This window comes from Vanellus vanellus (assembly GCF_965231255.1).
Source record: "Vanellus vanellus genome assembly, chromosome: 4".
Lineage (NCBI taxonomy): Eukaryota > Metazoa > Chordata > Aves > Charadriiformes > Charadriidae > Vanellus > Vanellus vanellus.
In genome coordinates, this window is record NC_138909.1 from 29,509,760 (window position 1) to 29,522,402 (window position 12,643).

The window sequence follows — 12,643 nt, forward strand, 5'->3', positions numbered from 1 at the left end:
CGTAGGAGCCCCAGACTCTCATCTTTGCTTGGAGATTTGCAAAACCTTTCTTCTAATCTCAAGAAGATTAATTTCCATTTGGGCTGTATGTAGGATGAAAATGGCAAGCAGACATACTAGTTCAAATGAAACTCCAGAACCAAAAGACCTTTAGTCTCTTAGCACCTTTGCTATCTTTTCACAAAGATTCAGCCATTGATGTCTTCATATTGCTTGCCTTGATGACTTTAAATGATATAATATGGAACTACAGAAAAAATTTCACCAGCACTTCAAACAACCCTTGCAATTTGGAACATTTGGAAACAGAATGAGAACATTTAATTCAGCACTAATCAGTGGCCTTAGCATAATGAACTGCCCCTCACCCATCCAGAAGGCATTGATTTTCCCAGTTAGTGCACCTGACATACATCCAGTAAATGTATCTCAAAAAGCATCTCTAGCTCTTGGTTGCTGGAATTCTGCAAGGCAAATCCCCTGAAGCAAGCCAAAATGGATTCATCATGGGAAAGTCAGCAGAAAGCACTTTAGAACTACTTGCAGATAATGGAAAATGTTTTCAAGTAAGTCATGTTGCTTCTCAGAGACGTTCCACTAATGGAAATGAAAATTATAAAAGCCTGCTTGTAAACTTTAGAGTGAGATCACGAAGTAGCTAAATTGCTGCAGCGCTGTGGCACACCTGTTTCAATTAAAGCAATTATCCTAAAGCATGGGACATTCCTGCCATCACTGTACCAGCCAGCAGAGTGGCTGCACTTCTATTCTCAAATGTCTATTTAACTAGCATGTAATAAGAACATTTTCATCATTTCTCTACCTTCTGTCACTAATTGCCAAGTTGTGTGTGAAAACAAATTCTTGCTCAATCTGTATAAAATCAAGCCTCATGTCTTCATCATTCTTCTTGCTAAGCTCAGTGAGGTCTGGAGTGGGCAAAAGGAGGTTCTACAGAGAGGAACAATTTTCCTACAAATGGGATGAGTTTAGGCTTGATCTTGTGGGCTTTCTCTGTAAAGAATTCCATTGACCTTCCCTACAGCGAGACAATGGGAACACAGAGCCAAATAAGTTCCTGGGGTACGTTTCCACAGCATGGACCTGGCCCAGGTAGACTAGAAAGATACCTGACTATCAAATCTGATGAAGGTAACACTGTACCCAAAAAGCTGTTTCTCCTGAAGTGTGATATGGCCTTATTCCCTGGTTTAGGCCTCTCTCTCTCTGATCCGTCCTGTGAATGCATACGCAAGTGTAATGATTATCACAGTATCTTTACCTATGGAAGCCTTGCCCATCCACAGCTGAATACCTACTGATGGACACATGCTCTCATTTCTAATGAACACAAACATGGGATACAGAGGTCAGAACTCAGTCTCTATTTCAAGGTACACCTCCTCCGTTATCATCATTGTAACGAGGCAAAATTTTGTGTCATTACAGTCACTTCCCTGAGAGCAAATCGCACCCTCAGTAGATTTTAACAAAATATAATCAGGTAATTCAGAAATGTTTTAGTCACAAGCAAATCATGAAGAGAAAAATATACCATAATGACAGTATAAAGAGCCAAAGCAATACACTACTTTTTTATGATTGCTGTGGAACAAGTCTTTAAGGTCACGTGAAAACCTGAACAAGCTGTATCAAGTCTGTATTAACTGATGCTATTGCTACTAGAAAAAACCACCACCTGAAGCTTCCCCTTACACTTTCACTATAACTATAGTTCTATAAACATGGAATATTTTTAAAAAGTTCAATTTCAAAATGTCACTGTTAGGGTAGACCAAAGTGTCTTTTTATTTATTTATTTATTTTTATTGCCACTGTTTCTCTTATCAGCATCTCTCTAGATGTGCCCAACATGACTTGCCTCAGCGATTTTTAGATTTATGGTTACATTTAAACTCTGCTCGTTTAAATTCAACTTCTTTGCTTTTTATTCTGCCTTCTGTTGTTTGTTTTTTTTTTTCCCCTCTGCCACCTTTGATTCCATTGTTACTTCAGTCTCCCGTAAATTCTTATTTCCAATTCCTTCAAAATACAACACAAAATGGAAAACATGTTCTGCAGATATCAGTCAGTGCTAGGGGAAACAGTCTCATGAAATCCAGTACATTTACCTCTATCACAAGAGAACATACCTCAGAAAGTGGTGCATATACAACAAAACAAAATGCTGATCTTGCAAGCAATAACATTTTGGGCAAGCTGCTGTGGTTCCAGCTGCTGTGATCTGGGGACGTCACACAGTAGCACTTCTGTTTTCCCTGCATTTGTAACATGGTCAGATACACTGAATTAACCATATTAACATCCCAACAGTTCCTAAATTACAGATTATCATTCACACAAGAAGTCTGTCCGGTAGAACTCTTGTAGAGCAGTCATAGAATCACAGAATAGTTTGGGTTGGAAGGGACCCTTAAAGATCATCTACTCTAACCCCCTGCCATGGGCAGGGACATCTTTCACTAGATCAGTGAAAACCTAACAGCTCAAAGCCCCTACCCAGCCTGACTTGGCACACTTCCAACAATAGGGCATCCACAACTTCTCTGGGGGACCTGTTCCAGTCTCACCCATACTTCTCTAGGTTTGTAAAACTATTGTGTTTCCTTTGCCAGAAGTCAGCAGAGTACCCAGGAAGGGCTTCTGACACCCCATAGATCAAATTACTTGATCTTCTCCTGCTTTTGTAGACTGATTTTAAACCCATTTTTAATGCATATCATTTACTTGAGCGTTCATCCAGAATTAAAGGAAGTGTGAGAAGCAGTTTCTATTTGATGTATAACATGTCTAAGTAACAATGCTGTAGAAGAAAGTGTCCTCTAGTTTCAGCTCATTTCTTTTGTCCCTTTCTGACAAATACATGACATTCACCAAAAAAACCCCAAACAGTAACAACAAAAAACAAAACCAAGACAAATCTCTAAATCAGCATTGGACAAACACTTTATATTTTTGTGTTGACCTTTTTAACTGCATTCATGCTGATGATGCATACAGAAGGCAGTAAATGAAGTAGAAAATCATTACATAAATATGCATAGCTTCATGAAATGAGCAATGACATAGCTAACAGTGAGTTAGAAACCAAGCTAAATAAAACATTCAGTGAAAACCTCAGTAGAAAGCTGACTTGTCTATATTAAACCCATCTCAGCTTCTTCTGCTGCCTTAAGACAAAGATTCTAGATACTAGCTATATAACAAACTACTTATATTTCTGCCCATCAGACAGAAAGAAATCCAGTTAGTCAGGTGAGTGCAAGCCTGCCTTCACAAAATTCACCCATAGGATTGCAAAAATCAACTGCAATGTCCAAATACCCTTAGAGCTTATATGAGATTCAAAAGACATTTTTCCAGCAAGCATATCTCCTCAGTATAAGTTTAACACATGCAATTATCTTTCCCCTCTGCAAAATATAAACTCTCAAATTATCACCAGTCCTAAAATAGGACCAAATTGGAGAGTTACCTGGGTATCAGTTTTGGATCCTCCTGTAGTGAATAGCTCGTACAGAAAGGTTTAATGTAACTACTACCACCTTTGACCAAATGGGTTGTTTTCTGGAAATGAACCAATTGGAAGTTCTGTATGTTCAGGTTCTTGCAAATAGATTTACTGTACTATACTTTACCGTTGTTGCTGTATATTCTCACTGTTGGACAGAAACAGGCAAAGTATATCTACGTAATTACGTAAACTGGAAGAAAAGTATCTCACCAGTATTTTTAGCTTTTCAAGCACACCATCTTCCATTTCTAGTTAGAAAGGTACAGAATAGAAAGTTAAAACAAATCCTTCTTGAACGATTTCTGAGACCAAATGAAACTGTATCTCACTACAGTTAGAGAACCTGTGTAGTTTAAATATAGTAAAACTCAGAAGCTTTAGACAGGACAGGACCAAGGAATTATGAAGCATTCTCCTTTTTACATGATCAAGCCCCTCATTGTTTGACCAAATCCATACAGCCAAATTTTTACTTTCCTCTTGAATAGCCAGAAAAAGAAAAATCTTAGAATAAAACAGGGTGATGTTGTCATAGGTCTATCACAGTCTTCTTTGTACACGTATTTTATTAGTGTCTAATCTAAGACTCCTCAAGATACCACAGTTTAACATGCTGCCACATCAGCTGCTCAGCAATAACTCATTGCATGTTTGATATAGATATGAAATACAGTGTGCAGTCTTACATGTCCTCCTCTGAAGTTTATGCCACCCATGCTCCATCCTCCATTTACTGCAGATTACTTCTATAACTGCACAAACATCTTAAAAACAAGAAAATCTCACTGCTACCAGAAGGGGCAGTTCTACATACCTCTACTATACAGTTGCCTATGCCCATTCTGGCAATTTATTTTTTTATTCGCCACTTGGATCAACTCCTTGGCCTGCTTTGCCTTGCAGTTCCCTAAACACTTCTGTTGAAAAAGGAGAAAATGAGGCATAGGATAAATCCAAGCCCCTGAAGTCAATGTGAGGGGAAGATTGCCACTGGCAGCAACAACTACGGCTGACAGTGAGCCAACATTAATATTCAGTTAAGATCATGAGTATACTTTTAAAACAAATCATTTGATTGTCTTCACTTACCAGGCTTTGCTTCACTTTACCAACTCGCCCTGGAGCACATAAATGGCATACCTTTCATATGAAATGAAAGCAGAACATGTGCTTCAGAATCACATCTAATGTGCACCACCTGCTAATGCCATTGGACCAGACTAGTGCTAGTTCAAAATAACCTCCCTTCGATGTACTCTGCCTGGCTCTCAGGTCCTTAGCACCTACCACTGGCCTCTACAAATCCCCTTCTGTAGGAAGCACTATTTACTGTGCGGAAGTAGCCTTACAGCATCTGGGAAATTAAGTCCTGAGAGGGCTCGCTGACTTGGCCGCGGCCACTCAATGCTAAACTGTAGTAACGTAAGCATGCATCTGGGCTGCCACTCACTCCTGCACACTTGTACCAACGCAGGTTCCTCGAGCAACACTTTTGAACATAGCCACTTTCAATGAATTCATAGCTGGTACGGACTGCAATGCCACATGGTCCTGTAGCATTTAATGCACTTACAGGTACTTGAATTGGCTCTTTAGGACTACAACAAAATTATACACTTACTACATTAAATGTTTGCTATGACATTAAAATTCAGTGAACAAGACTTTAACAATATATTAAGAATGGAAGTATCCAGAAAGAAAACAACATGTTCAAGAGTTATTTTCAAAAAATGACAGTTGCTTAAACCTCTTGTGAAACTTTTCTTTAATCCAATCTTCCAGTAAGAAACACAAATCTATAAAAAGAGAGGCATTTTCACTTGGAAACACTCCTCTAAAGACTCCTACTGCTTCAATGAAGACTTAGATTCTTAACTATCATTTCTCCAGTATCGGACTGTTTCAGACAAGCCTTTTTTTTTTTTTTTTTTTTTTTTGCGCTAGAGTAGTGTGAAAACTTTGCTCTTTTCAGTGTACTAAGCAAAACAGCCTGTTTTGGAGAGAGTATATACATTTTGGCCATTTAAATTTCACAATGCTCATGTGTGACATAATTGTGGTGAGAGAAATGAAATAGTATAATTGACTTTTAGAATATCTTAAATATGGTTAATGTTCAACCCTTGGTTTCTGAAAAAAAAAGACTAGCTTTTCACAGAACTCTCCAACACATTAAATCCAATGAATGAGCTGTCATAGCTTCGAAGGAAAGTTGTGCCTTTTTATGATGTTATTTAAGGCATGTTTTAAAGAAGAGGTGGTGTACAAAATGAATAATAATGATTATTATACATGTCATCCCCAATGAACAGTATGGACTTAACAGCAGGCGGGAGTACAAAATTTATGGCACACACTATCTACTTGCAAGCTAAAATACAGGAGTATGGATTGCCATTTTAATGAATTCTATAAACTTCAGTGTCAAAATACAGGCTGCAAGTTTGCCAATGAAACAGCTGTTTTTAAACTCTCATAAGAAAACCAACTGACAATAGCTTGGCAAGAGTGCTACAAGAAAATTAAAATGAAACTGTCCTGAATGTACCCTGTAAGCAGAAAATATCTTTTCTCCAATTCAGTCATTACAGAATCCATTTCATACATTCAACGCCAAATTAGATTAGGCCTCCCCTAAAATGGTTAATCTTGAACAGGGAACAGAATTGATAAGGGAGAGAAACAAATTTGGAAGTTTTGATGATAAGATTATGGTGTTACAAAAGCAGAATGCAAGTATGAAAACCTTAAAAAGTTTTTATTAAAAACACTGGCAAAATTTCCTCTGATAATGCGCAGCAACAAGGCTTCCTTGATTAAATAGAGCTATTCTGACACAAACTAGCTGGAAATTGGCCTTACATTTTTACAGGAAAGAAGTCTACAGCAATTGCAGACTCAGTGAAATCCTCTAGTAGCAGACATCCTGAGGGAGGAGGGACAGGTGGTTGGGGAAAAAAGGTGTGTGTTTTCTGCATTTTTATTGGGTTTTCTGGATAATATAGAATATCCTTTCCAATCGAGACTTTTTCTTGTATTTCATTCAATCTTTTATTAAATTGTCTGGTAATGTAGCCCTACCTTTTTAAAATACTATTTAAAAGATTCAGATAAATTTGAAATGTAAATTATCTTTAGATATTAAAAGTAAGATTAAGCTGCTAGAAATTACTTTTGGACACAGCTAAAATCATTTAGACGCTTATAAAGATGTTGTGTGGTCTATCTGCTTTACTTAAAGGCCTAATCAACTTGCTTTGAAGTAAACGCAAATTGAGACTCATAAATCACATTGATTGTTGCTTCAGTTCCCTTGAGCAAACAAAAGGCATTTGAGAAATAATGATCAAATAGTCTTGTTTGTTTGTTTTAAAGTCAGCTCCAAAGTTGTAAACATCTTAGATCTGATTGAGCCAGCTTCTCTTTAAATGCTCAACTAAACTGAACTTACAATAGGAAGAAGTTATTCTAGGTAGACACAGTCTGCTTGTACACTGTTAACTACACTGGCCACTTTCTTAGAATTTTTCATACATATGCTCAAGCACACACTCCCGGCTAGCATTACATGCTTATCAGTCATAACAGAATTATGTGAATGCTACTGCAAAGTCTTAAAAAAAAATCTTAGTAACAAAACCTTAGAGAAATCACTACGTGATGAAGGATTTTATACTGAGTACTGCGTATCTACCAGTTTCCTCACTGTATTTCCTATTTTTAAAAGGAAGCTAATCGAAGTCAGAGGATATCTGTTTTGCTGTTTGGATGGTTTTGTTAATTAAAAAAAAAAAAAATAAAAATCTATTTCAGTCATGCATATTATAGTTTAACAACAATCAAGTCCCCAAGTCTTTTCAATCACATAAATCTTAATAAATCAGAGGAACACCACACTTGTGGCTTCTGATAAAAGTACTGCTTGTTTTCATTTAGTGCCCACTATCACATTAGCGTTAAACTGCTTTGAAGCTTGTACTGTATTTAGCCTTTCATTTTTACAGACGACACCAGCATTACTTAAGATGGGGGCTTTTATTTTCAGTCCTCAAATAGCTCTAAATTGTCCTTGTTCAATTCATTCCAGGCATGCTATATTTTTTCCTTCCAGCTATTTAAACTGTAAACGTTTCATGAATAAATGACAATGATAATAGAAGGGTGCACTATATGAAAATACATTTAACATATATATTATTCAATTCCTTAAAAGCTCAATTTGTAAATGTTATTCCATACATTTTTCTTTTTCAAAAGGTTCTAGAATTTTTCATATGTTCCATGAGAAAATAAGTAACACTTATTATTTCAATAGTACCTCTAATCTGATATTAAAAAAAAAACAAAACAAAACCCCACCACTTTTTATTGACTACAGTAAACAAACTTGAATTATTTATTCTTTATGAGTTAACATTCCCCCTGTACCACAAAGAACAACTAAAAGATGTAATATTTGGGGATTTTTTTATTTGGAAGAAAGTATAATGATAAATAGAGAGTGAAAATATCATTACTTCATTACATTTTGACAGGCAAATAGCTTGCTTTGTTCGAGAGACAGAACACATGCACATCCCCAACACTGAGAAACCTGGAGGGTAAAATACATTAAGGCACGAACTGAACTGTACGTGTATCTCACACAAAGACTTGAATGCATTAGAGAGCCTTTGACAGGATCTCAGTCAGGCTGGAGGGCACAGTGTTATCTTTCAATCTGACATTATCTTTATTTCTTGCAAGAAGATTCTTTTATCCGGTTAATACAGTATGTCTAGAGCATGGAATCTAGGATAAGGCATTAGTTCCTAGATCCAGCTACATTATTCAGTTGCACCTTAACTTGGTGTCAAGGCAAAACTCAGGCATCTGTGAAAACCTCTTCCTTCCCACCTCTGATGTTGGTTTCCATAGAAAGGAAACCCAAGAATGCGAGCTGGACAGAAACTGCAATACAATTCAGCAGGAAGACCAGACACAGCCATAAAAGTCACTTTGCTGATGAGATGGATGTTTGCCTTGTGGTTTTATGAGGTTTTGCTAAATACAGAGAGTAAGATGGAGAACCTTGTAAGAATGCAGTCTCCTCATTCCTTCCAAATTCTTCACCCCCAAACTCGTGCAAAATCAGGAAACTATTAAAGCATGTTTCACAAGGGCAAAGAGAAGAACAAGAAATATGTGCAGGAGCTATGGACTTCAGAGGTAGAAGAAGAAAAGCTTTCTTCTAAGATGAAGGAATTAAGTAATAGATACATCTACTAAAACATTCCAGTGGATCAGGGGGAAGACATTTGCAGTTCTTCTGTTCAGCTATTAAAACCTGCAAGATTCAGCGACTCACTTGAAGTGAGTTTACCAGTAGGTACAGAGCGCAAAAACATGGAACTGGACAAAGGTATTGCATTTCAGCTTCATAGTCTTACATGAGTTATCCTTAGTTCTTAAACAGAAGCACCTGTCATGAAAATCCACGTTCTCCTTTTCTAAAGAACATCCTTAGGTACATAAACACACACACTTTTACACAAACACATGCACATCACACTTACCACATGCAAAGGAAATACTTCAAATGCCAACAGATCACCTATGAAGTTTTACCATTTTTCACCCATTTTCTTTTGCTTGCTTTTCTTTTTTAATTTCCCAATGTTAGCGTTGTATTTGTCAATAATAACAATGAAATATTGCAGTATGAATCTCTGCTTGATACAAACATAGATTTCAGTTCCAGAAATAAAACTATGGGTTAGTATATCAAGAAAGCTGGATATTCATTTCCAAGAAAAGCTCACCGCTCTTAAAATCTGTTTTGAGGACCACACCACTGCATTGACCATTGGGAAGGTGGAACATATGCTTGTAAAACCATCTTCTTTCTCATCTCAGTATCCTCTAAGAGCTTCTCTGGAGAGGAAAGTGCCCTGCGCTGCACATTGCAAACCTGCACTGTGTCCAAATTCTGCACAGATGCTCAAAAAGACTTCAAAAATTTAAATAGGCTTTGAAATTATTTTTTTCAGTTGAAAGGAAACATTACTATTTTACTATTACTACTACTAAGATATCTTCACTGTAATTTTGTTTTACTTAGAGAGATAAGGGTCTTGGGTTTGTATCATTAAGACACTCCTATCTTGAGTATCATTCCTAGTTTTCTATGTCATTTTTGGACCAGCCGTTTAATTTAGGACATCTTACTATCTTTCTTCTTTTTTTAAAATACGACCATAGTCTTGACGTGAGTCATTCAACACCAAGATAACATAACAAGTTTCAGTGAACTACCACAAGTTTCAGTGAACTACCACAAATAATAAGAACAAAATCCTTCTGTGCAGCATCCCACCCAAAGGAATTTTTGTCACTAGGACTATCATATTCTTTTCCTGGATTTAGTTTTGGGTCTATGTGCACAGCAAAGAATTGCTGTATAAAGACTTACCCTTTGCTTTTTTCACACTATTACAGCACCTTGAATACTTTACTCTTTCTGCCCTCACTAGAATAACATTTTATTTGCTTAAAACAGTGTGGGACTGTAATAAAGTGTACTCATAACAATTTTTCCTCTGATCTGATAGAAGACAAAAGCGTGTCTTCTACACGTGTCTGAATATTAACAATAGTTTTCCAGCATTCTACATACAAATAAGAGAGATACCACTCTTAACAACTATGCTCAACTCAATTTTAGAAACAGGCAGCACAAGCAAGTCATAATAAATACATAAATAAATAAATGTATTTTTATCCTTTTAATGTTTTGTTTCCCCATAAGTTAAAATATATTGCCCTAAAACTTCTCATGCAGCTGATCAGTTAACATTTAGGTTTATTGTAGACCTGCATATTTTCAGTATCCACATTACCCATCCAGGACTTTACTTCAAAAAAGTGAGTACTCACAGTTCAACCTGTGGTAAAGCATAAGAGCAATTACTAAGCATTTTGAAGAGAAGTCCCAAGTATGTCAAGGAGAGTAAACAAACAGGCTCATAAAAAACATAGGGAAATTTCAGAAATTCTGTCCGTGAACTCTGTCTCAAATCTCCACAAAAGCTCATCTCCTAATAATAATGGGAACTACTTGGCACTACACACTTTTGAAAAATCTTGGCTTTTTCTTTTTTTTAATAACATCTCTCATTTACTTACATTTTTAAAGTACACTGATACTATCTTCATGATCAAAAAGGAAGGAAGAAGGAAGTTTGCTTTCCTTTTCTAATCGCAGTATACGTTACTGTGTATTTCAAGGTTTGAATGCTCTGAATCAATGCTCAGACAGTATACTAGTAAAACACCATTCTCTGATGAAAGTAGTAACTGAGTATCAATGAATGTTGATATTCCAAGTAGGCTATACTCAGGCAGTAACTGTATTTCCTATAGATATGTCATAAGCTTTCATTTATCATAAAAGTTATTTCAAGATACTGTTAAAATGAATTATACTTACTGCTGTAAATTTGTATTTAATAGTATTTAATATTTGGCAATAACAAAGAGTCATTGATCATGTAATAAAAATGACTGCTCATCATCCCTAAGCTTACAAGAAGCAGTGAACCATAGCCACAAACTGCAGCTATTTATAAATACCTGTATTAAGTTTCAAGTCACTTACAGCTGTTAAGCATGTGATCTGAAAGCTTTCCAAACTCAGCTATACCTCTGCTGGAACTATCTCAATGTCAAATGTGTAAGCCTTAACTGATTTAACTGTACACAAAGACTCACAGAAACACTGAAAAACAAAGTAATTATGGGACTGCTTAAGACCAGTTTGCTCTAACTGTCAGGCCTGCAACAGCGTAAGTTACATTCGGTGGCTTAATACAAAGCCTTGCTTTCTTACTATGCAGGGAGCCAATGAACACTGAATAATCATCAATATTATCCCATGAAATAGATCCCAGTTTAAAATTTAGATCTTTGTGACTGCCTCCTTATCTTCACAGCAGTTTCAAAATGCCTAGATATTCAATATACCATTCTGAACTTCATACTACTTTTGTTTCCATTCAATAAAACCTAGCTGTTTATCACAGTTCACGTTGTAATAGTCTAATTTTAATTTATACAAAAGGTTGGGGCAACTTTATTTTTTTAATGATAGCCAGAAATGACTGGACCTCTCAGGAAGATAGAATTATACCACAAGCTACTGCCACTGTTTGCATTGTGGCACTTAACCCTTACGAGATGAGTTATGCAGAGGTGTTAACACATTCGTTATTATCTACAAGCAAATAAAGGAGTATATAAGCCAACCAAATGCTCAAAGACCAGCTTCAAGAGATATACAAACAAGAAAACAGTGACACTGTGGTTCTCCAGTCCCTGGACACAAATGCTCTTTTCAGAAACTGAGATAGCTGCTCTTTCTTTCACCTTTACTGTGGAATCAGTGACACAATTTTTCAGATGTGTGTGGTCAATCGCTTGTATACAATCTTCAGTAATCACTCCATGCGACAGAAGGGAGACCAGAGAGGATTAGCATAAGGAAAACATCTTGGTAGGATCAGCTTTTGAATCTGCATCAGCAGCCCAGTGCTTCTGAAGACAAATTACAGCTTTGTGTTAACTATAAGGTACTCGAGTTTCAAAGCTTAATAGAACCCATTTTTCTTTTTCCTCATACAATATTTTTTTTAAATATGAAATTCTAGTTTCTAGCCAACAGACTTGCCTGAAAATGTTGCACCTGGAGTACACATCAGAATAACTTCTTTATCCACAGTGAAGATTTCCATTTCTACATTTTAAGAAGACAGATTTCAGCTTCAGAATATCCGAATATTTTATTTTTGTTTCTCATTGCAGAAATATCAAAATGTTTCAACAATAATAAAAAATCAGAACTTCCCTTCAGAATAATAAGACTGCAACAAGATGACAGCAGCTTTTGCAGTACTGGTTTCTTTGATACTCAAATTACTAACACATTATTAGTAGTAATATTAATTATTCATATTATGATGTTATTGCTGAATCTGCTTCAAAACTCCACCACTAGACCCCTTAGATTTTGAATCAAATCATGATCTGAGACAAATTTTGTCCTTAAAAGTGAAGGAGTTTAAAAATTTT

The 12,643-nt window shown here is 36.3% G+C and overlaps 1 protein-coding gene across 1 annotated transcript in view; it reads right to left on the reverse strand.

The window, feature by feature from the left end:
* BANK1 (B cell scaffold protein with ankyrin repeats 1) overlaps positions 1-12,643 on the reverse strand; it is a gene marked incomplete at both ends in the record, with an annotated part of 155,873 nt that overhangs the window by 140,565 nt on the left and 2,665 nt on the right. The window contains 2 exons of the mRNA XM_082483055.1: positions 4,350-4,452; positions 4,986-5,133. Of these exons, the coding sequence (XP_082339181.1) occupies positions 4,350-4,452; positions 4,986-5,133 (251 nt within the window). The remainder of the gene's footprint in view (positions 1-4,349; positions 4,453-4,985; positions 5,134-12,643) is intronic.